This window comes from Acomys minous (genome assembly GCF_964271855.1).
Source record: "Acomys minous genome assembly, chromosome: 1".
Lineage (NCBI taxonomy): Eukaryota > Metazoa > Chordata > Mammalia > Rodentia > Muridae > Acomys > Acomys minous.
Genome location: NC_140483.1, coordinates 172,774,986 through 172,800,834, shown reverse-complemented (window position 1 = coordinate 172,800,834; position 25,849 = coordinate 172,774,986). Strand labels below are relative to the sequence as shown.

At 41.7% G+C, this 25,849-nt stretch overlaps 1 protein-coding gene across 7 annotated transcripts in view; it reads left to right on the top strand.

Moving 5' to 3' along the window:
* FREM1 (FRAS1 related extracellular matrix 1) overlaps positions 1-25,468 on the top strand; it is a 144,800-nt gene extending 119,332 nt beyond the window's left edge. For 6 of the 7 annotated variants that reach the window (XM_084777577.1, XM_084777575.1, XM_084777574.1 and 3 more), the window contains 9 exons: positions 1,972-2,044; positions 6,929-7,081; positions 8,794-9,017; positions 9,651-9,698; positions 9,959-10,123; positions 10,327-10,455; positions 11,045-11,160; positions 19,433-19,518; positions 22,644-25,468. In XM_084777577.1, coding sequence (XP_084633703.1) covers positions 1,972-2,044; positions 6,929-7,081; positions 8,794-9,017; positions 9,651-9,698; positions 9,959-10,123; positions 10,327-10,455; positions 11,045-11,160; positions 19,433-19,518; positions 22,644-22,843 — 1,194 coding nt within the window. In that variant the 3' untranslated portion in view covers positions 22,844-25,468. Of the gene's footprint in view, positions 1-1,971; positions 2,045-6,928; positions 7,082-8,793; positions 9,018-9,650; positions 9,699-9,958; positions 10,124-10,326; positions 10,456-11,044; positions 11,161-13,618; positions 13,920-19,432; positions 19,519-22,643 lie in introns of those variants that run through there. The other variant, XM_084777579.1, reaches the window with a different exon arrangement.
* Positions 25,469-25,849: the final 381 nt, after the last annotated feature.

Here is a 25,849-nt window from a genome sequence, read left to right as displayed (position 1 = left end):
AAAGCAAATACCAGTCACAAGGTGTGAATAAACAGGATCTCTTCCCATGGCTCAGTGGATACGGTAAAACAGGAGATATAAGTCTATATTGAGATGTATCCACATCGTGCAGAAATAGAACAGCACTTTGGGACAGTCACCTGACTCTAAAGAGTCCTCCCATTGTCACTTACAGCCAGACTTACTAACCTTCCCAAGGTTAGAGCACAGGAGGCTTGCAGAGTTGAGGGAGTCTTAGAAATCACTGTGACAACAGCCCTTCCAGAAAGTGGGCTTGCAGAGCTGGCTGTGTGCTTCCGTGGGGAAGGAGAGCAACTCCTACTCAGTCTGAGGAGATGAGTCTCTGAGAGAGATGGCATCTGTTAGTCACAGTTAAAATGAGTTAAAACTGTCCCCAAAACACCATGGCCCTGAACCTGATCATACCCAGACTCACTGTTTATCTTTCTAGTGGGTATAAGTCTCTGTTTCCAGGACCTGAAGGGGTTCTAGCATCAAGGTAGAAAAAAGCTCCAGGGAACAAAGCAGTTAGGTCTATGTTACTACTCACCTCAACATGTAAAAAGAACCCACATGGGACATTAGTCTACATAAATTTTAAGAACCAGACAGCTAAGAGTGCAGGCTGTCATCAAGTACAGTCCCTGAGCTTTGGGAGCATGCTCTGCCATCTCGCAGAAGATCTTGTGGGCTATTTGACTGAGAAGAGTGAGAAGACATACCCTGTGCTGTTTGCCCTCACCGAATTGTGTCCCTTCACCTGACCAGTTGTTCTAAGCACTTTGCCTCAGACATGCTTTTCCCACCTAGAATTCTATAAACTCAGAGGTGGTAAATACTAGGTAATTGTGTGTGTAAGAACCACGCAGACAAATCCAACTTCCAGCATATGGTGGATGCAGGTGTACAATGGCTGCCTTTTCCCAGCAAAAGCTGGTGCAGGGGGAGCCTTGGCATTGAAGACCAAGAGCAAATGGAAGCCTAGGAGGCAGTCCCTTCTTCAGCAAGATGCTTCCACACAGAATGGTTAACCTATTAGCGTCTTGATTGGGAGTAGAGACGTTGTCTGAGGCCGCAGGGATGGATGGGCATTTTGGAGCTTCAAGGTGTGCGCTCCGCTCCTTTCGCTGTATTGACCATCTTCAACACCTTGAAAAGGTGCAAAATTAGCAGCTGCTTGTGATGTTCGCCCACACAGTGGCCCTTTTCAAATTCACCACAGACATTTCTTTAGCAGACATGTAGGCCCCCCTTGGGGGTCTAAGCTCGAGACTTCACAACCCTGAATTTGCCTCTTTGGGTTTGAGTCCTGGATAGGGGATGCAGTGGAGCAGTCAGTAGTCCAGCTAGACCAGCCTGGTTTCCCTTTTCACAGCTTTCAGAACAAGGCCTCTAAAACTGTGGGTCCCTGGTGTGGATGGTTTGCTCAGAGCTCCTTACCAGGTCTGTCAGCCCCATGAAGCTCTCTCTCGTTCACGTTGGGGCAGAGCCATGGTTTCATCCAGGCAGGAAAAGAACAGTCAGGACTTGTTTGGTTAATCTGGCCTGAGGGATCCCCATGCCCTGGAGCTTGCAAGGGGCCCTCAGAGCTGGTTGGCAGTGCACAGCTCTCTGGGCTGCCTGTTTCTCCCTCTCCCACCCCCACCTCTTTCTTCTCCATTTTAAAACCAAGAGAGGTAATGGAATGAAATGGTGCTCATAACAGAGAAGAGAATAAGGTTTTAAACTTTATTCTACTTTTTCCAATAACTTGATACTTTTAAAAGGAGAAACAGTCAGTAGAGAGAGAGGAAAAAAGCACACCACATAGCATAGATCCAAAACGGTTTATTATAATTTAAAAAAATCCTACCTAACATTAAAAACAGATTTGAGATCATGAGTTTAATCTGGTGTGAGGGGAGAGTTATCATTCTTCTAGTGTAGGATATTTTCATAACATGTTTTATGTGACATTTTTCCTCCACTAAGGTCAACCCAGTGTCAGCTGTAGTTGGAAAGGATTTTACTGTCACGCCATCCAAACTGATTCAGTTTGACCCAGGTACGTTTTTTTGTTTATGGTTTGTTTCATGTTCTATGAGAGCCTGGAGACTACTGGGAAGACAGGATATTATGCAATGCTAGCCAACTAGAGCATCATCATCACTGTGCCAGCCTATTCCCAATAAACGAGTTTGGCCTGAAGTCCTGCCTTTATATATATTTTTTATTACAAGTGAATATCTATTTAAACTGAGAAAAAAAAAAGGTCATGGCAAATAGCAAACATAAAAATATCAAAGTAAATATCCAAAACAATCCAGAAAGATAAACTTATTTAAATATCATTATAACACAATGATAATTTAATAACCCACATATTTTGGTAGAAATTTTCAAATGTTATGAGCATATAGATTCCTAAAAAGGTTTTCACAATGATCTCTTTTGGAATAAGTTGACATAATTTGCTTCCAGGGTAAATGACTATCTCATTGAATTGATTTGATTTAAATCTGTGGAAAATTTTGCTAGGCACCAAAAGGTAAAACACGAAAGTGTACTTTCTTTTCCTGAAGATGTTATGTTGTCTGTAACATATAGACATGAAAGTATTTGACAATAGAACTTTGGAACCCAACACAAAAGCCATTGTTCTGGGTAAAGAAAGTGCTAGAACGCTTCCTAGGGGAAGAGGAGGAGGAGGAAGGCAGATGCACGCCTACAAAAGCACCTCTTACTTCTGGGGAAGTCTGCCTTAAAGCCAGGAGGCAGGACACTGCCCTCCCAGGCTCTCCTGTGGATGGGCGCAACTGCCTCCTTGTTCTGCATGGCTCTCCCTTATTCTCTATGGTCTGTAAAGGACCTGGGTCTCTCATCCAAGGACAAATGGAAAAATGCTAATGAAGTAGAGGGGCTTGCTGCTTTGTATTTTGCTGCAGGGATGTCTTGCACCCTGATACCAAGTGTAAGCTCACTAGACACTCAAATGACTGAATATCGTCTCCACCCTTGAACGAAGGATTTTAGTGTTAGGAGAGGAATGTCTTTGTGCTGTTCACAAGAAGAAACATAACACGTAAAGATTATATTGCTTTTCCATAATGAAGTGTCACCAACTGGATAGTTTTAAACATAGGCATTGCCTTGCAGTTTCAGAGGCTGTTCAACCCAAGACCAACGTGTGTTTGCGAGGGAGAATCATCCTGTCCCCTTCTTTTGTGCCTTTTGTGCTTTGCTGACAATCTTTGGTGGCCTTGGCTCTTGCTCTGTCACTGCAGTCCTTGTCTTTGCCTTCACATGATGCTCACTGTAGATACGTTCTGCCTCGTCGTAAGGACCCAAGTGAGCTTAGCTTAAGGTGCTACCCTGTTGTTCCACTATGACCTCTTTCTAACTCATTACTCATGCCATTACCCCATGTACAAATAAGGTCACATTGTGAGGCCCTGGCAGTTAAGAAGGCCTGATAGCATAAGCTGTGAGGGCTACAATTAAGCTTATAACAAAGTCTCTAACTTGGGTGAGTTGGTTTTCTAGGCTGACCACATTATTGCTGTTCTGTATTTGATGTTTCTCCTCAAGCCTCTGCAGGTTCTTCCATTCTCAACTCTACCACAAAAGGGTTAATGTTCCTTTTGTTGTGCTTTAAAGGACTTGTGTTGAAAGTCAATCATTTTTGCCATATGTCCTTCTTATTATTCATAGCTGTTTGTTGCTAGTTGGGTTTTCAGCAGCACACCAGGCACTCTGTTTGGGTTGAGAGGAACTGGAATGTATCACACTAGGGGAGACTTGGAAATTTATCTCTTGGAGATTCCACTGCATAAGATGAATGCCTGTTTGTCTAGAAGAGTTTGCATGCTGTTTTGATAGCTACTAATGACTTCTGGGGGGCTCCAAATGGTCTTGGGATTTTAAAGATTGTTTATATTTTGAAAAATAATATAAGCATATTTTAAACATTTTTTTAAAAAAAGCCACATGCTTGGCTGCTCATGATTTTGGAATTCATTAAGCCAGAAATAATTTCATATTATGAATCCTTACTTTAGAGAATAAAAAAATTCCCCACATCCACAGGTCCTATAAATGTTTATATACTTTCATACTGTAAATCTTTGCCTCTTTTAGATGTCCCCAGCTCCACCCTGTCACTTCTGCCAGGAGCAATCTATTCACCTCTCTGGAAATATCAGCTTTCCTGACGCCAGAGAGACAGAGGGGGCCATCCAGTACCTGGGGTGCTCTGAGACTGGCGAGCTCTGACTGGGGTGGGGTGGGGTGAAGGCTTGCCTTGTAGCACTTTACTGAACTTTGCAAACAGGAATCCTGAGAGTGCATTCAGCTGTTGTGACTATCTTGAAGCGCTTAAGTATTTATGCAAACACTCTACGGAGAATGAGTGCTTTCCTTTAAAATACGTGCCCCTGAAAGAGTTGATGCATTCTTAATCAAATCTTCATCAGTCTGAAAAAGTCAAAATGTTTTTCAAAGGAACAGCTCTCTAATTTGGCATTTCCTGAAAAATATTGAGAAGATGTCTCTCAACAGAGAAATCTGCTTTGTAGGAAAATAGCCAGGAATTTGTTCCCTCTATAAAGTGGGGTGTGTTTGCACAGCCCTTCTTACTCCACATCCTGTATCTTTTGTTTTCTGGAAACAGGGGGAAGGGTGGTTCAAGTCTTTTGAAAGCCCAGGTATATCTCAGGGAGTTAAGGACCACGTTGCCTCTGGAAAGAGGAGGAAGCATGGGACCAAACTACAGCAATGAAGACCCCGCTCCTCAGCCTGAGATGGTGACCCTCACACCTGGGAGGCTTGAAGCCAAGTTGAAATGTAGGTCAGCGAATCAGAATCCCTTAGCAGAACTCAGAGGAGAGCTCTTTCAACCATTTGGTTTTGTTCCAAAGATCCAGCAAAAACTTTGAAGGCCTTTTTGGCTTCTGTTTGTTTGTGTAGAAGTGATACTATTTTTTTTTTTCTAAAATAAATCTTCAAGCAGGAGGACAACTGTTGGAGGCATGAAAATAGGTTTCTAGGTATTTGACTTTGATGTAAATTGTCCTTAAAATTATGGTGCTTGGTGATCAGCACAGTTCTCTCAATACTAACTGTTTTCAATGTCCACCTCTTTTCAGGGTTATCTAATTTCCACAGCTGCCTCTAAAGTCCCATAGTCTCCGGGTACCCAGCCTTCACACAGACACTCTCAAGTACAATTTGTTAAAGCATTCACTTTCAGAACGTCAGTCATGTCTTCCCCAATAACCATTGTCTAAAGCCCGAGTCTGGCCACCTGGTGTCCACGTTCTCTGTAGTGCAGGTACAGAATTTACCTATAGCCAGTGGCCTCCTTTTCCCAGATAGGACTTTCTCCATCCAGCTGATGTATTTTCCATCCCCCTGACCCCAAACCTCAACTTTGTAAACTTCCTTACATTGCTTTTCATTCCCTCCCTCCAAATCTGTGTATGTGGCTCCTGCAGGCATCTGGTGTACACACGCCATGCGGATGTGTGTACGTGGTCCTGCAGGTACTGACTGCACATACTCCATTTTGCATATTTTGTCAGCTAATTACACATAGATTTTAATAGATATTTGACTTTCTGGTATATACAAAGAAAGGATACAGAATTCTTGGGTCCTATATCCACCTAGCCAAACACACACACACACAATATATATATATATATCAGAAAAACCACTCCTTTTGTACTGACTGAAACCCCTTTGATTTTCTTGTCATTATACTAGCTTTCTATTGAATGCTACAGGGATTAATGATATGCTGATTCAATTATAAAATCTATATGAGATATACTTTCAAGAAGGTGGCTGTCATGTGGATGACAAAGTTAGAGTCATGTCAGTCTGCAAACAAAAAACAAAAGAGGTCACTATTCAGAAGGGAAGCCTGGGAAATGGTGTTTAACCGCCTTATAGAGAAAGACTTACTAGCGAGAAAGCACACCTAAGCAGGGGAGGCAGGATAGACTTTCAGGCTTTGCCCTAGAGGCTAACCTGTAAACTTACTGCCCATTGTCCCCCCCTATCTTAGTGGCTCTCTCTCCCCCAATCAAAAAGCCTTCAGCTTGCTTGCCTCTGTCCTCACCTTCCCTTCTAAGTAAATCCAGGAAGAAGCCCTACAGATCCCATCATAGAAACTGCTGAAGAGCGGACTGTTGCAGAAGAGGCTTCCAGCCTGAGTACTCGGTGTCTCTAACTTTGCTTTGCCTTTCATCCCGATGGGACAGATTGGCTGGGATAACACAGTGAACAACAACTTGTGTTAAGTTCGGAAGATTACATGAAGTGAACTTGATTGCACTCCATGACAGAAACAGAGAGGGGAAAAGAGTGGCTGAACCAGTCTGTGTCTACAGTCCCCGGCCCTTACATTCTCTCTAGGAGAGTATCCAACTGCTGAGCATTGCACCATCAGAAAAACCAGCCATGGGCCAGAAGAGCTGCAGGGAGGGCGGCCGACCCAGGCAGGACTCGCTTCAGGGGTTCTGTGAGGGCCTGAAGTACCGTCCAGTAATCACTTCTGCCTGCTGCAGGGTCCTAAGATTCTTGCAACCATTAGGATTTTCAGATCGTACTAACTATATATTCTAACGCACAGAGGGGATGGGTTGGGAGAAAAAAATCCTGTTTGGGATTTTTGTGTACTAGCCTTTTTCTTTTTCTCCCCCTGTGCAATACAGCTCACTTTTTGTTACAGTGTTTGCATTGAAGGCCGATCATCATTGTCCAGGAACAAATGCCGTCTTTTTATATTATTTGGGAGAACAGCGGGGCCTCCGTGAGTTGGTAGCAGTACAATAGCTCACTTGGGCTACTGCAGTCTAGCTGTAGACATGTTAATTAATATATTTCTCTGACACCTAGGTGATTGAAATAGCAATTAAAGAGTAATTAAAATGTTTACTTCTTGTAGGAATGTCAACGAAGATGTGGAATATAGCAATTACCTATGACGGATTAGAGGAGGAGGAGGAGGAGGTCTTTGAAGTAATTCTGAACTCCCCTGTGAACGCCGTTCTTGGCACAAAGACAAAAGCTGCAGTGAAAATTTTGGACTCAAAAGGAGGTACTCTTTTGATCCTCGCCTTGAAATCAGGAGCGGTCCTGGCGCCATGGCTGCTGGCTTACAGCAGCCAACGTGCTTGATAACACCTCCAAATCAAAATGCATAATTTCTTGTCAAGAAAGCCACCTCCGTCACGACTCCGGTCTCTTTATTGTAGTTTGTGTTTTCCCCCTGCTAAGAGCAATGGCTGCAGGATAGCAACAAGTCAGTGCCCTGGTTCTCCTTTTTTTTTTTTTTTTTTTTTTTTTTTTTGTTCTCACCAAGGGGGAAACAACATTGGTGAGAATCTATCGACAATTATTTTCCCCCTGAGTTCGCAGGGCTGTAATTATCTTCTTCCTCCGTTAAAGGGAGCTCTCAGTGCCTAAAACCCGAGCCCCCCCACTGTAGTGTGACCAGGAAAATTGTAAGAAGGGAAGGGATTGGAGAAAAATAGATGTGAAGATGCAGCTGGCCGGGGGCTCAGGGGCAGCTGGAGAATACTAATGAATGACTTGGCGACGCAGAAGCCAAACAGTTCTGGGACTGGTCTGCTAGAGCAACTTGCAAATAAAATAAAAAGCGAAGCCCGTGGTGCTTTGAGGTGGTGTTCTGCCAAAGTCTCTCTGCTTCTGGATCCTTATCTACACAACGCTTTATGTGTCTGGCGTGACACGCCACGTTCAGCCGTTATTTTTTGTGCTCGTCATGCCTTGTGGCCTGCATTTTTCTTACCTGTGTTCTATTGTCTCCTCGCTCCCCCTCAAGTAAGAGTGGGTGCTGTCTCCTTTGCTTTGTACACCCACCTTTCCATGGCGTCTCTATCCCACTTTTCTCCCCACCGCGTGTGCTTCTGAATGTTTGGTCACATAAAGTGTGATACAAAAGTGTCCTGGGCTCTGTGCTTGAATCGCAGTGGTGCTAAAACTAAAGTAAATATCCAGACAGGTTCTGTGGGTAGGTTGTTTTTGTTTCCTTGTTAGCTGAGGGTTTTAATTGTTCTTTTACTTCCGGTGTGTGTGTGTGGGGAGCTCGGAGAACAACCTGTAGGAATCTATTTTCTTCTATTGTGTGGGCTGCCAGGCCTAGACGCTGGTGATCACCATTGGTGGCGAGCGCCTTCACCTGCTGATGTAGTTCGCTGGCCTCGTTTGTTTGCTTGGTTTGTTTTTGTGCCTTCGCAGAAACACTGATGATCGAGATTTCCAATAGAAGTTGCTCCCTTAAGATTTTCTAGGGTTTTGTCCTGTTAGAGTTGCTTGCAGCTTTTTACAGATGCTGTTTAATGACATGATATCTTTAAAACAATTCCAGTTTCTACCTCTAGACGATTAGAGGAAAACTGAATACTTTCAAAGTGGGGGGTGGGGGGATAGGGAGGTGCTTAATTGGTGAACAAACCTTTGGTGTTGATGAGGATCGCAGGAGGGAAGCGAGCTGGTTTCCTAAGTGTCTGGAATGATTATAAAACCATGACGATGATTTCCGTCTATGATTTGTGGGACGGATTTCATGGCTTTATAATCACCCCATCCATGTGCAGAAGGATACCGCTTTCCCAGGTGGAAACTGATGAAGAGAGAAGGAGTTCCTGGCAAATGGGGAAAAGGCAACATCTGGTGGGAAATTCATCCGTCTAGGTTTAATGACAAGCTGTTCCAGAAACGGTGTCAATGCCATCACTTATGTGTTTGTGTGGTATACTGATCACCTGCCATCTTGCATGCCTCCAGGACGCTGCCATCCTTCAAATCCCTTCAACCAAAGCAAGCACAGCACATGGGGGAAGGGCACTTGGCATCCGCTGCCCTCAGGGTCATCCTCACTCACCACTGCTGGTTCTCTTCATCTGGAAAGGAGGCCCCCTCCATCTTTCACCAATGGAGATGCCCTTCAGGGCTCTGATTTCACAGACCTCTCTCAAAAGAGGATGAGGACCCATGGGAATGGCAAATCAGTAAGGATGGGGGCGTTCTGGGAGTGGATGTGTGGGGACTTAGTGATAAGTGTCTGAGACAGTGCAGAACTGTTTGGATTCCTATAGTGAGTTCTTTGTGGAGTCATGCAGTGCCTTTTATGTACAAATATCACTATGTTGACCCACCCCGATAATTGCCAAGTGAAGTGGTAGGAGCAGTCATTCAGCCATGTGAATGCTGCTATGGCTCCTTCTATGGCCAACAGATATGGAGTAATTAGTGAGCCTAGGACAGATGCACATTTAAGTGACACCCCCCCTTGGGTGTGACAGTTATGACTCCAACGAGGCACACTCGTGTGTGTGTGTGTGTGTGTGTGTGTGTGTGTGTGTGTGTGTGTGTAGTGTTTTCCTGAATCCTTCCATACTGTAGATGCACTGAAAACTAGAGCTGCCTCTTGGCCCAGCCAGGACAGTGGATGCAGATGTTAGCACAACAGTGCGCTGTGGTTAGACACGATAGCTTAACAAAATTTATTGAACTTGGCATGAAAAAAAATCTCATGAAATATACTTTAAAATTTTCAATTATTACAGAACCTTACCAGAGTTTACAGTGCTAGTTGCTTTTTAAGTCAGCTCTGCATACATACTGTCCTTTGTTGATTTCAGGTCCTCCCATCCTCTGTTTGTAAAAATGGAACAGACACCATCTACAATGTAAGCATAGAGAGCTGCTGAATGTCTATGTTTGTGGATGTTTTCACAGTAGTGAGATTAGTATATCTTTTCTCTTTGTCTACTTGTCTGAAGCTTTGTTTCCCTAAAGTTTGTTTTAGAAGATGGGGTGATCAAGAAAAATCCTTTTGTCTCTTTTCTTTGATACAGCCTTTGAAATGCTCATTATTAGAAAAAAAAAGTTTTGTTTGCTAACTCAGTGCTTTTTTTTTTTTTTTTTTTTTTTTTTTGGTTTCCTCAAGTATCATGGCTTAGTTTCCTTGAAACTGGAGGGTGACAGTTTCTCAGCTCACAAACAGAAGGCCAAAACACCCATCCTTAGCCAGCCACCAAAGCCAATCAAGGCAGCAGCACTGCCTCTAGCTGATAAGGTGGAATCCACAGCCGACTCACACTTTCCCAGACAGGTATGGAAATCTTTTTTTCTTTCCTGCTTGCCTTCTAGCAAACTATTTCCTGGACCATAAACACGCTTAGCTCACAAAATGGGTCCGAGGTTTGGAGATAGTTTATTTGACACAGATGCTGCCCTGTAGAGGAAGACCCAAAGAAAGAAACTGTGTTATCAACTCACATTAAGTCAGTCCTAAACTGTTGCTCTTCCCTGCAGGGTCTGCTGCCCTTGTTCCCAAAGAACTGCTCTGTGGAATTAAAGGGACTCTTTCATTTTGAAGAAAAAACCCACAGATTGTATCAATGTGATGGGATCACGTGGAAAGCCTGGAGTCCCCATGGCAAGGTGGGACACTATCTGAGTGGCTCAGCAGCTTTATTGGCAGGATGCCCTGTGATGAGCTTACAGAACGATACAACATGTGACTCTCAACTTATGCTATGTCTTTTCTTCTTATACCTGGAAAGCCATGAGGGAAAAATGCTACAAGGTGACTTTTTTTTTTAAAGATCCGAAATACAAAGCCAGGTGGTGGCGCCTGCCTTTTATTTCAGCAAAGCCAGGTGAATCTCTGAGCTTGAGGTCAGCTTGGTCTATAGATTGAGTTCCAGGACAGCCAGGACACCACGGGGAAACCCTGTCTCGGGAAAACAAAACAGAACAGAACAGAACAAAATGACAATAAGAAGATCCAAAATATAGTATTACGTCAGTCAGTTTTGTTTAATTATCAGATGTCAGTGGTGTGAAATGGAACCACTCTGACTGTGGCGGGGCCCTCTGTAGATGGAGATAATTTTTCTCTCAAGATGGGGAATTGCAGGGAGGGCTGCCTCTGCTCCCCGGGAGTGGGGGCACGCACAGCTTCTACTGTGAGGCAGACCGCATGTTATCAAGTCCGTTCGCATGTGAACACAGACAACTGTTTTTGCAGGGCCTCAAGGACAAATCCTGCCCAAGTGGATGGCATCTTCACTCAGGCTACTGTCACTCTGTGATCACACGGCAGAAAGGCACCTGGACCACCGCCGCCCAAGCTTGCAGAGAACAGTAAGGAACCCCGTGTCACATGTGCCTGATGTTTTCTTTACTTTCACCTGGAACTGTAGGCCTGCAGCAGCTGTTGAATAAGTATTACATGTCTAATGTCTGTCTAGCTTTGTCCGAGGAGCCTAAGTGGAGGTCATAGTTTGGAAGAGATTTGGGGCTCACTTTGATAATTCTGTCTGCTAAGGCCTTTTTCTGTTATGGCTGTACTAGTGCCACATTCTCTTCTGTTTCTTTTTTTTAACCTCCATTTTTAAAGAAAAAGCCAAAGAACTTTCCTGAATCAGCAACACTGTAGGGTCTGATATTTTCTCTTTTGCCCCCTTCAAATAATAGACATCCATGTGCATTGATTTTAAAATATCTGGTAATGAAAGGCTTTGGCATCCAGCCTCTGGCAGTGCACGAAGCCTTGATGCCCATAAAGCCAGGCAAGCAGAACAAAGGCTTATTGGGTAATATTCAATAAAAGATGACTTGTGGTCAGATAATGACAATAAAAAATTCATCTGATCCATACGGACTTTAAAAATGCTTATGTAGCAATCATTGACCAACCTTTTTATTTGATAACCTGGATATTATTCCAACAATGCAATTACACTAATATGCGTTCTTGTTGGAATTGAGACTAGAGTAATTTCTAGTTAATATTGATCATATCTTGTACTTTATCAAATTTAAAAGGGTATGTTCATCTAAAGACACCATTAAGAAAATGAAAGGGTAAGCCACATTCAGGAAAGGCTGTTCTTAAAAATCACACATCTGATAAAGGTCTTGAAGAGGAGATAAAGCTCCCATAAATTAATAACAAAAAATATAACTGAAATAACAGCAAATGAGGCTGACAAGGTGGCTCAGCAGGTAAAGCTGGAAGACAAGAGCCCACTGCACAAAGCTGACCTCTGCCCTTCCCACACATGTAGTAAGAAGTATGTGCGCATCGATGCACACATGTCATATTAGACAACTCTAACAGCATTTTATAAGTGGCTTAGAGGTCTCACAAGAATAAGCACACAGTAGGTTCCTGAGTAATCACAAAGATTCTCAATGTCATTAGAGACAGGGTAAGTCAAGATGGAAACCCTTTCCACCCACTAAATGACTTTTAAAAAGCATAAAACTACAAGACTAGTGTTGACAAGGGTATAGAACAAAGATAATTCTCATGGATTGTTATGCGCAGTGATGTGTCCACCTTGTGGGGCAGTTGTTAACAAAGCTGTGTGCCCCGTGACTTAGTAATTCTGTACCTGAATACTTCACCAAGAGATTAGACATATGCTAGGAAACACAAGATAATTTTACAAATTTATTCATGATAAATGATAATAATTTGGGCCATTTTTGTTATTGACTTATAAAAGTGCTGACTATTTTCTCAATCCATGAGATAATATTTATATATCTGTAGACTGAACCTCTGAAACAATGTAGGTAAATTATGCATAAGTAACATATAGAATGTGTACCGCCTTACACAATAGGATACAAATTATACAATTCCACATATATGCGTGGGAGAATCTACGCTGCTGTAATAATCAAGGGTTTCACCCACAGACTGTGAGAGGACTGGAAACAAACACCCAGAACTGTTCTCGTGGAAGGGATGAGGAGGTTCTGTGTCTTCATCTGCATAGTTATTATGTGATACAATACCTTTGTAAAAATCTATCAGATTAAATACTTAATGATCTCTGCATTATTTGTATACTTACCTAGTTGCGTTTTTGTTGTTGTTGTTGTTTTGTTTTGTGTTTTGAGACAAAGTCTCACTGTGTTGCCCAGGCTGGCCCCTATACCACAGGTTCAACTCTCCTGCCTCAGCCTCCTGAATACCAGAGATTCCAGGGCTATGCTGCCACACCCATCTTTCCTTATAGGTTTAAAAAAAAAGATAATAAAGTATTTAAAGCCTAGGAAGGTCAACCATTTTTTTTGTCACTGGTGTATTTTATATTTTAACTGTAAATAGAGTCATGATAAAACTTAGTAAGTACCTTTGGAGGTATTGTTGGTAAGTTGGTAATGTACTATAAATCCAGATATTTAGCACTTTTAAAATTAGTGCTGTTTAACTATAGAGTTGTTGCCACAATGCTAGGTGCTGAAGAATAAATAATACACCCTTTTATTAAGACAACCAGATATGTCTATTCGTAGTTCATCTAGGGCAGTGGTTCTTAACCTTCCTAGTGCTGCGAACCCTTTTTATAGTTTTTCATGTTACAATGACCCCTAACCATAAAATTATTTTTGTTGCTACATAATAACTGTAATTTTGCTACTATTATGAACCGTATTGTAAATATCTGATATGAAGATAGTTTTAGGTGACCCCTGTGAAAGTCATTTGATCCCCAAAAGGAGTCATGACCTACAAGTTGAGAGCGCTGATCTAGGGCATGGCAGGCTGGAGCAGTGATAGTTTTCTTGCTCTTTCATTCCTTAGGAGATCTGGGATGTTGACCTGGAAGCTGTCTGGGCTCTCCAGGAGAAAGATGCTAGCAAAAGGAGAGGGACATTACTGGCAGGAGGAAGGGCAGTGGATGTACCCTGCAGTGGAGGTTGTCAAGGTCATAGTATGGGGATTTCTTGGTGAAATGTAGACAAACAGAACAGAATTTCCCAACTTGCTTCATTGGTTCATCTCCTACTTAACTATGGCTGCCTCTCAGGGCTTAGTTAGAGCCTGACCAGTGACTTTCTTTTCTTCCAGTGATTCCCAAAGGATGCAGCAAGTCCCCCAGTAAATCAGTCCTCAATAGGCCTTCAGGGTTACTTTAAAAGAAGCTAATGACTTTATTTGTGTGTGGGTTGGGGTGAAGGTGGGAGCTGTTTGTATGTGCCTCTGGAGGTTAGAGGTCAATGTTAGGTTTCATCCTCAGTTGCTGTCTTAGTCTCTTCAGATATGGTCTGCCACTGAACCCCGAGGTCACTGATTCTCCCTGGCCAGTGAACGCAGAGTACTCACCTGTCTCTGCATCTTCCCAGCACAAGGATTCAAGGCAGTTTGTGTGTGGACCTGGGAATCCACACTCACGTCCTCACGCATGTAGAGCAGTCGCTTTATTGATTGTGCTTCTCCCAAACACTCAGGGTTACTTTTTACTTTTCTTTTTGAACATGTTTGCTTTTATTGTGTTGGAGAAGAAACCTAGAGCTTGATAAATTCTGTTCACACAAACTGCTACTGAGCTACACCTAAGACTCTCATGGATGATTAATACTGTGAGAAAATAAAGGTAGCATGCACTGGGAATTGTCTTTGCATCCACACAAAGATGTTGGTAAAAGGTAGCCAGGTGGTTTTTTATTCCAATGTTTATTTCTATTCTCGATTCTGAAATCACGGTCTTCTAATTTCTTGTTGTTAAAATCCTTTTTATAAAATACTGCTCACTTAGAGTAGTACTGCTGATGGCTTCCTGTTAATCACCCAATACCTTTTAAAATTTTGATTGTATTGATTCATTTTAATATAGCTAGCTTTTAATGGTTAGTAGCCTTCTAATTACAGAGCGTTCCTTCATAGTTCTGCTAATACTGTCTGGTTTACTCATATCCATCATAAACACAAGGCTGAAATTAAAGGCCTGCTTTCTTCCTCATGAACCTAAGACTTCGTCTGCAATTTGAGGTTGAGTACCATCACCCTGACCTGGACTAGTGTGACCCACTTCTGTGTGCTGTCTCACCAATGACACCTTACTTTCCTATTGTATGTTTACAGAATTCTGTCACATAGATACAACTTATTTGAAGTCCACCACTTCTATGAGGGAAGCCAGTAGCAATCTCCACAATTTGCAAATTTTAAGACAGGAATAAAGAAGCAAAATCAGTTGCTCATAGTCTTCTAAGCATGGAAAGAAAAAGGACTTTTCCATTACACTCCCCAAAGAGCTCCAAAGTGTAAGGGATTTCTCACCACATATGCACCGACAAGTGTGTCTATTTTAACTTTGTGTTAGGCAAATCTTAACACAAGCCTTCAAAATCATGTATTTTAAAGTCTTGTATTTCTCTCACAGCAAAGAAATAAAATTTTAAAATTAAATCCATGTAACCCTTTCAGGGAAAAACCAAAAGTGTAATCAAGTTTTGAACTTTTAGATTCAAGTTTTAACTTTTTGTACTGGAATAAAGTAAGTCTAGACAAGACCACACCTTCAAATACTGTTCTTTAGCATTGCTGTCACAGCCAAATAACTAGTTCCTCGTTCATTAGGGAATAGACGCCGTAGGTCAATGCAGCTGTCTTACACAGTAAGATGCATTTTACACTGGTGATGTCGTAGACTTCAGATATTCTCTTTCTCAGGTAATCTTTCTCATAAAGCTCTATTAAAAATGTGGCTGCCAGGGCTGGAGTGATGATGACTCCAGTGGTTAAGAGCACTTCCTCCTCTTCTAGAGGACCTGAGTTCAGTTCCCAGCTCCCATATGGCAGCTCACAATTGCATGTAACTCCAGTTCCATGCAGGCACCAATGCACATAAAATATTTTTTAAAAGCATGAGTAGGAAGAATGTAGATGTTTATGAATTTAAATGCCCGGATTTAGCACGTACTGAGTTCATATATTACTATAATTCCATTAAGAATCCCTCTGGCCATAAACGTGAGTTTACAGCAGTATCTGTTGACTATATATAGATAAACATGATTGACATTTGGAAGTATTGTAAATGGAGGATTTTTTTTTTAATCCTGAAAATGTCCATCTCCTCTGTGATTCCAGGGAGCACAGCAGAGTGATTACAGTTCTCAGATCAAACATGACTTCATAAGAGCGTCAGAACTGCTATTGTTCAAATTATTTCCAAACTACTTAGTACACTTGTTCTCAAAAAATTGTCTTAGGAACATGTTAGGAAGCAACCAGCTAGCAATAATATAAACTCAAGTTGCACATAATAGTCACTTTATTGACAGGGAAAGTACACAGTTATCAAATGTCCTCTTTCATGGTCTAGGGGGTGTAAGGTAATGTGACACTTCAGGTATCACTAGAAGCATCTACACTTCCAATTTCCATTGGAATATTAAATATTTTATTTGACTGCCTTTGCATGGTTCTTCGGCATGCATTTGCTTTCAGAAGGGCAAGGAAAATAACTAGAGATGTACACACTGGTGGCGGTCATTTTTTAAAGGGACACTGGGAGGTTTAAACAAATGTGATTCCGGGAGAAGCTTTTGGGGGTATAAGGCCTCCTCTCCAGCACAGCTTGTGTCTGAACCCCAGTTGCTCTTCTGCCATTCAGCATGCTTCCGCCATGCCTGGGTGTCCTGCTTCCTTCACCCTTATCTTGTTCATCAGTCTTGTTGGCTTGCAAATGGGTATTCCTCTAGGGATTGCCAATCCCCCTTTGTGAAGTTTAAATCACACATTTACATTCTGTAATTTGAAGCTTTGCTTTATTATTAGCTATTTTAGTAGATGCCTTTAGATTCCACTGTTAGAATTAGTACATATATAGAATGTGTTTTGATTGGCCTTGAGGGACTGCTATTTTATACTGTGCTGTTTCCTTGGCCTCTCACTGGTATGTGTCTGATTTTTTTTTTTTTTTTAATTTCCAGAGGGCCATTACAATGCCCATGTTTCAATGAGAACAGTAAATTGTGTGTTGTCCCCTGTCTCTCATCAGATTACTAACTCAACTCAATCTTTATCTCCCATCTCTTTGCCTCCCCATTGGTGTTTTATTATTTTCCTAACCCAAAGGAGCCAGACTGCTAGATTAGGCATTTCTTGAATTTACATATTGTAATCTCATCTGCTCGTTTCCTAAGGCAGGCATTGTACATTTGGTAATTGTATTATTATAGATCATTATCTGTGCTGCCATTTCCCCGGCCCACAGGAGCGTCTGGAACCCCTGCTGGCCTATCCTTAAAGAGTTGCCCTGAAATATTGGTACTTATGCAGAAATCTTTTGAAGAAGTAGATGTTTATTTTTTGTAGCCAGAAAAAGGAAAGCTTCTGTTTCTAATACTGAACGTTGAAAGCCTTCACATGTCAGAGTTTTCAAAGGGTTTTCACTTGTAGATGGTGTACCTATTATATTTCAATTTTATATCTATAAACATACATGTCTATACAGATAGCATCTACCATATTTTATAAGTATTGAGCCAAATGAACAAGAATTTTTTTTTTACTTAAAACCACCATTCACATGCCGAAACATTTGTTTTATGAATTACTGCTTTAATATTTTGCCTAGGTGAGGCACAGCTATTTTTCTGCCTGGTTTTTTGGTACAAGGAAGGCAGAGTACTTCTTGCTTTTTGGAGAGTTAAATTGAAAACTAGAACTATATTTAAGCAGCTAAAAGGTATTTTGTAAACCTGTAAAGGTTTTAAAGATAATTTTTAACATTTTTCAAACAGGAAGATGCTAAGTATCTGGGAATAAATCTCCTATATCCATCCTGGTGATCAGTAAGAAAATTACCAGAGAAGAGACAGAGGGGCTAGGCAGGAAATGGACCCTGCCTTTCCCATTCTAAGTGTAGCACTCCACAGTGATGGGCCACCCCAGGCCCATTTAACACAAGTCAAATACTGTCTGTCCCAATCCCAGAGTACACAGGATGCTCACACTGGATATGAGGAGGTGTCTCATTGTAGCTGCTGTGACTGTCAGACGCAAGCCAGCAGTAACTAATGGGTTCAAAACCAAGTCCTAAATCCTGAATGCAGCAGCTTGAAGCTCTCTAGCAGTCTTACAGATCTCGGAAGGCCTGTGAGGCACTGTTGAATTACAGAGAGCAAAACCCTGTGCTAGTGACAGGAAAAATTATTCAGAAACAAATTACACCTACTATATATAATAGGTAAGAGAAACAGATGTGAATTTTGGAAAGACACAGGCAAAAGTGAATAAAGTTCAGTTTAGCAGTTGTGTAAGTCTCCACGTGTTGCTATTTCATTTTCAACTTGTCTTCGTGTCAACAAATTCTGATCAGGCAAGGCAATCATTGCGACTTTGTTTTCTTGTCATTTGACTTAATATTGTTAAAACTGCATTTCTTCTTCCTTCACTTATGGGGCTGGTGGTACATGAGTGCCATGGTACACATATGGAAGTCAGAGGACACCTTAGAAGAGAGCTGCCTCCCTCCTTCTATGACGTGGGTCCCAAGCTGGAAGCTGTCAGGCATGGCATTACCCACTGGGCAATCTCACGAGTGCTTACCATTTCAAGTTCTTACTTTGTTTTCTTAAGTGAGATAACTGCACATCTACAAAGCACAGTGTGCTGTGATGATAGAGGCATATGTTATGGATGCTTTCTTCTTTGAACCCCTTTCTTTTCTTTTCAAGAAGAAAATAGCCTACTTGTTCTTATCACAGCGTTTTTAAAGAGCTTTAAATAAGCTCTGATGGAGAAGTCGAACAATAGGATGCTGCTTATAGGGATAATTCAGTGCGCCTCAGTGTAATTCATAGAGAATTCTATTTTGAGGGGAAGCTGTGTGTGCTGACAGGAAGAGTCTGTAAAGTGGATGGGGTTATTTGAGTAAACATACCCAGCCCAAAACCTGGACTTTAAGTCATTTTTCTGGGAAGAAAATTGAAGTAACTTACTGATCGAATTAAATGGGTGACTGTCAAATTCATACCAGCTTAAAAAAAAATTTCTGTAGGAGAAGTTCAAGCTATGTGTGGAGTTTGGAACTGGCCTGAGTTACATGAGACTCTGTCTCCAAGAAGGAGGGAGAAAGAGGATGATAGTCTTCATAATATTTTGATATTAAGTAATTAATCTAATTAATTTGGGGCAGGTGGAGACAGGGTCTCTCTGTGTTAGCCTTGGCTTTGTAGACCAGACTGGCCTCGAACTCACAGTGATCCACCTGTCTCTGCCTTCCGAGTGCTGGGATTAAAGGTGTGCATCACCACTCCTGGCCTCTAATTAATCTTTATAAGCAGACAGTTGTTAATTAAGAAAAGATCTTCTAATTACACCGAACTGTGATGTAAATACAATATATATATATATATATATATATATATATATATATATATATATATATATCTTTATATTTATATCTCATCATCATCATCATGGCACTTTCCCTGCTGTTGCCCATCCTCTTCCCAAGAGCCCATCAAAGCTACTGTTAAAAACCTTGAAAAGCTTTTTCTACATATTTACTAATTTTCTCTTTATTTCTGTTATGCACATCATATGAGCAGTAATGTCAACTCCCTGTTGCCGATCCTCTTATTTTCCTGTGTGTATGTGCAGGTACCAGGGAAACCTTGTGACCGTACTCTCCAGGAGACACATGCAGTGGCTATGGGCAACCAGTGGAAGAAAGCCCTTCTGGATAGGCAAGTATCTGCTGAGCAGAGAGCAAGCACACAAACAGCAAAGGAACTGATGCTCCCTCCCATCGGCCAAGTGACTGTAACTTACGGTAACACGCACTAGTTAGACGGTCATCAGCTAAAGCCATCTTGAGGCCTGGAGTATGGCTCAGAGACAGCATATTCTGAGCAGGGGTGAGACCCTGGCTTCAATCCTTACCAGCCAGGGGGGAAAAAGACCACTTTAGACTTTTTGGGTTTTTTTTTTTTTTTTGGCAGAGTGCCTTCATTCTTGGACATCTGTTTCAAAGACATAATTAGGGATATGGTCAGACTGACATAAAAATTCAATGCAATGGCATTCCTAAGATAAAAAATGTGAAAATAACTGTAGAGCAAATTAGATTACAACATGCCTATGTGAAGGTGAAATCAACACTTATTGTTCTTACTTTATCTCATAAAGCTGCCACAAAATGTCTTATTGTGAATTAATTGGTTAGACAATTATATATTGTTATTATAGATGACATATAGTACATTGTATTTGTGACCAGGTGCTAAGTGAAAATAGCAGTTAGTTCATAGCTATATGAACCATGGAATAATTTAGAATAAAAAAAGATATGTGTTCTATAAATAGAGTTATATGCTAAAGTTGGAAATGATTTACCTCTAATCAACAATATAGGTACTTTGAATTTTGTTCCTTGATTTTTCAAATTTCTAGTATTTTCTCTAATTTTGACAGTTATAACAAATCTTTGCAGGTTACTTTAGAGACAGGATTCTCAGGGCACATCTGAGTCAATGTCCCTACTCCTGCCTGCAAGAGGCATCATGTTTGGGGTAACAGTTACAAAGCCAGTCTTGGGTTCTCATTTTTTTCTGTAAGCTTCATTGGGCCATTAAATCCAGACATGGCCGAAGAGTGCTGAGTTAGTCTGAAGCATAACTTTTCTGCACATGCATAATTCTAAAGCTTTGTATTCACAAAGGCACATGCTATCTGGCCCAGGAGAGTAACCCCGTGCCAGATAAGGTGCTCCTGCCTGAAATTTCAGTGGAGGAAGACAGCATGCTGGTAGCTAGAACTATTGTCATGGTCAAATCTGAGTGGTAAGATGTTAGACTAGGCTACCATTATAGAGAGTTCCTTTCTCGTGATTTTTAAAAATTTTCTATTATGAGAAATATGGGAAATGCTTTTTTAAGCAAATGTTACTGATACGTACAACATTAGAGTCTAATTTTCAGAGACTGCCAGTGGGAGTAACACGGCAATGAGAAGAAAGCTGATTTTTATTGGAATTGTAGCAGACTGAAACATCTTAGACTCCAGACTAGAAATGATGTGTCTTTTCAGCTACTTCTGAATATGAAAATGAAGGCTTTTAAAGAACAGGGAGGAGGAGGAGTGGGTGACAAAGTGTCTCTTTCCCTGTGATAGGAGCTTTGTGGGTAGTTGACAGGGATGATCATAATAGCTGCTGGGGCTGCAGGGATGACTCAGCAGGTTAAGCACACCAGCTGCAGGGATGACTCAGCAGGTTAAGCACACCAGCTGCAGGGATGACTCAGCAGGTTAAGCACACCAGCTGCAGGGATGACTCAGCAGGTTAAGCACACCAGCTGCAGGGATGACTCAGCAAGTTAAGCACACCAGCTGCAGGGATGACTCAGCAGATTAAGCACACCAGCTGCAGGGATGACTCAGCAAGTTAAGCACACCAGCTGCAGGGATGACTCAGCAGGTTAAGCACACCAGCTGCAGGGATGACCCAGCAGATTAAGCACACCAGCTGCAGGGATGACCTAGCAGGTTAAGCACACCAGTTACCCTAACAGAAGACCTGGATTTGGTTCCCAACACCCATGTGGCAGCTCACAACCATCTGTAACTCATTCCAGAGTGTCTCATGCCTTCTTCTGGCCTCTTCTGGCACTGCACATACATGATGCACAGACCTACATGTAGACAAAATACCTATACACATAAAATAAAAATACCTATACACACAAAAAATTCAAATATAATAATAGGTGCCATTAAGTATATGCTTAAATGGCTTTTTTAAGTATCAAATTAAAATACAATTATGTAATTTCCCCCCATTCCTTTCTTCCCTCTAACAGCAGTTTTCAACCTGTGGGTTGCGAACCCTTGGGGGGGGGTGGTTGAACAACCCTTTCATAGGGGTCAACTAAGACCATCAGAAAACAGATGTTCACGTTATGATTCATAACAGTAGCAAAACTACAGCTATGAAAGAGCAATGAAATCATTTTATAGTTGCAAGTCACCACAACATGAAGAATGGTATTACAGGGTTGCAGCATTAGGAAGGCTGAGAACCACTGTGTAACACTTGCCTATTTGTTCATTCTCAAATTCATGACCTCTATTTCTTTAAATTATATATATATATATATACATATGTGTGTGTGTGTTTGTTTGTATGTGTGTGTGTATATATTATTGAGTATACAAGCACAACCTGCTCAGTCCAAATACTGTTACTTGTATATATATGAGTTCAGGTTTGCCCAGCTGGTATTAGGTAACCAACCAGGGAGCTCTTCCCTATGAAAGATGGTTTCTCCCACTCTCAGCGTTCTTTGTCTAGGGTAAGAGTTTTTACCTTTAATCTCATATATAGGCTTTATGCCCATTCTTAGGGCATACAGTTACAGCGTAGAAAAGGTGAGTACCGTACCCACAGAGGGTGGAATCTGTTGGGCCCCAAAGTCTTACACTCCTAATCGTGTCTTGTTGTATCTCCAAATCTTTGTCTTGGTTCTAGAACTGGAACTCACGTTCGCTTTATCTCTACTTAGCAGCATAGGCCAAGGCAGGCCTGGTGGTACACAGCTGTAACTACAACTATTTGGAGGGCTGAGGTAGATGGATGACGCATTCAACAGTAACTGGGGAACTTAGTGAGACCATACTCAGAAAGTGAAAAACACCACAGTAGAGTGGGAGATCTAGCCCAGGGGTAGAATACTTATCTAGCATGTGAGAAGGAAGAAATTTAATAGCAGCATTGAAAGGAGGGGCAGAAAAAAAAAAAAAGGAATAGGCTAGCCATGGTACCTACATTTAAACATAATAAAAATATTTGGCATATCCTCTTGGTTTACATTAGGCTTGAAGAACCAAGTACGAACTGGCCGCTGGGAGTGGGCTGGAGGTGAGCCTGTTGCTTTCACCAACTGGAGGAAAGGGTCCCCTCAGCACCCAAAGCCTGGAAAAAACTGCGTTTTGGTCCAAAAGAGAGGACAATGGCAACTAAAGAACTGTAATAAAGGCAAGGCGCACAATTTTGTGTGCTCAAGGAAGCTCTGAGTGGAACCTCAGATTTCTCACCTGTCTATTTACAAGACCTATGTGTATTGCTCAGTAGAAACACATTGTTGCGGCTGGCTGGACATGTCTTTGTGAGTCTCCCAAGTTAACACGGAGGCTAGATCATCAGGCCCAGAAATATGGATGTATGGATGTGCCCGTTCAAGATGAGATACAACTTCTGCATCCTGGTATTTTTCTAAGTAAATGCCTGCGGTATTACAGGCTATAATATTTGCTTCTCCCAGAAGATTCATACAGTTTCCTATGCCAACTCTCAAGCCGTGTAAATTTTCATGGACCCTCCATATCTTTGCCCCTTGACCTCAAACGAGTTCACCCAGAAAGATCAGTGTTGCTGGGGTGGGGGGAGGTGTGTGCTCCTAAGCACAGAGTCCAAGGGAAGCTAGCCATGCAGATGCGCTAAGCTAAGACTGAGCGCTGCCAAGAGGTGGTTTGTATCCTTAGGTCCTTTAAATGTGAAACTTAAAATCAGGGGCTGTGGGTAGACAAGGGGCCTCTCTTTTGAATGGAGAGGCCTTTCAGGAGGAGGGTTCTAGTGAGGTGGAGGCAGGGGTCACCTCTATTGGAGCAATTGCAATAAAGCAAGGGTCTGCCTCCACCAAGGAGATCAAACCATACAATGCATGAACCCATATTATGTCCCAATACGATAACGGCACGGTGCCATTCCTTAGCTACATATTGGGTTTTCCCTGCCTTCCAAGGTCATATGAACTTTGAAGTAGCAATATCTCCATCTCTATTTACTATGCTGACAAGTATTTTTAAGGGACAGTCGGAATAAAGAGTATACATGAGCACTGGCTGAAACGCAGAAGCCAAACGCTGCTTCCCCGGAAGCCCCTGCATGAACCGTGCTGATGAGCGAAGAAAGCCAACGTTGGAAACAGAACCTCTGACAGCCCACTGTCTGGGAAGGGATGTTGATGTGACTTTGAGCCTTCAAGTCTGGAATATTTGCAGAGACATCCCTCCGACTAGGTTCTCCAACTGAAGGGACCTTATTAATTTGTAAAGTCGGTTGAGTGAACTGTTTTTGTAGCAGTGAAGCATTCTGTGCCTCTCTCAACAATCCCTTCCAGAACCCAAGGTGAAGGGTAGGAAGTTAGAATGTCCTTTCTAAAATGTTTATTAAAGTTTTTCTTTTCATAATCACTAAAAAATACAGCTGTGCCAAATACAACTTGTCATCCGAGCACCAGTGTAACTTTAGAATTAAATGAGGTGTTCAAGGAGACTAGAGCTTTAGGGCAGACTTTTTAAATAGAATAATAATATCTCAAGTGTTAGAGACACTGAAAATGGCTTAAGAAAGTTGTTCCAGTTTCTGAATATAAAACATGACAGGCTTGCTTCAGTTCTGCTCGTTTATCAAAGTTCGGGGTCATAGAAAATTTTACCTAAGGAGGTTAGGCCAAGACTCAGACATTCTGTCTCTAACTGAAATCCAGATGTGACTGGGAATTGTTAGCTCTTACCTCGGAGGTGTAGAGCAGTCTGTAGACAGTCAAATGCAAAGGCCTGTGGAACATAGGGTCCTTTAGTGTCTAACCAAAACAGGCCAAACCCTTCCTCCACTCTGGCTCCAGCCAAGTTCCTTGTGATCTGCTGGCTTCTACACTATGGAGAGGTGGCATGCAGAGAGGAGGAAAAAGGACCGAGCCCCACAGGTCAGAGAGTGAGGAATTCACTCTAAAGCTGTGTGCGCCATTTAAAGCTGGAAATACAGACCCATGCCAACCATAGTCAACTTGGTAGGCATGGCCAGTTTATCATACTTTTCTGCAGTTAAAATGGCATGGCTGTAATTGCAAATGTTTAATATAGGGAATGGTTTGGTTTTTATATCAATTAGGAATAGACTATTTTGAAATTTTCCTGATCATGGGACCTTTATCAAATTGAGAAATAAGATATAAGAGGTTATAAAGAACATACAAATTCAGACGAGCTTGGGTTCTGGCCATGACATGACTGTCACAGTGGATTAAAAATGGGTGGGGCTGAGAGTCGCCAGCCCCTTTCCTCTAACTTGAATGCCCACTCAGGAACTTCCTACATGCAAGGACATACATGCAGCTCAATGCTATAGAACGTTGTGACATTTTCTGAAGCTTGATCTTTAAAGAACATACAGTATATTTTTTACTAAAGATAAATCTCAATCTGGCATAAACCACTTCCTCTCCTCTTCCTTAGAGCGGTGAAAACAGAGCAACATTTCTTCTAGTTTATTTTATTTTTCTTTAGTTTTTTTAATTTTTATTTTATGTATGTTAGTGTTTCCACTGCATGGATATCTGTGTGAAGGTGTCAGATCCCCTGGAGCAGGAGTTACAGACAGTTGTGAGTTGACATGTAGATGCTGGGAACTGGGACCTCTGGAAGAGCAGTCAGTGCTCTTCACCGCTGAGCCATCTCTCCAGCCCCCAGGTTATTTTTAATATAACCCAAATAAGCGTGTATTTTAATGAACACTGTGGGTCTATGTGGTTTAAACCATCAACTGGTGCTGACTAATTTCTGTAATGAAGTACCATATTAAATGTACTGTATCTTGTATGGTATCAAAGTCAATAAAATAATCATGCTTAATTCTCAGATACTGTGCCTTTCTTTTTTTTAATTATTTTTATTTTCTAAGATTTATTTATTTATTATCATGTATACAGTGTTTTACCTGCATGTACACCTGCACACCAGAAGAGGGCATCAGATTACATTATAGATGACTGTGAGCCACCATGTAGTTGCTGGGAATTGAACTCAGGACCCCTGGAAGAACACTCAGTGCTCTGAACCTCTGAGCCATCTCTCCAGCCCTACTGTGCCTTTCGTTTTTCGTATTTTAGCTTTTTCATGGGGCCTCAGGGGTACTGTTTTATTTGTGTCACTTTGTTTGCTTTTCTAAGACAGTCTTTCAGTATGTAGCCGAGGTTAGCCTTCAGTTAGTGATCCTCCTGTGTCAGTCTCCAAGTGCCA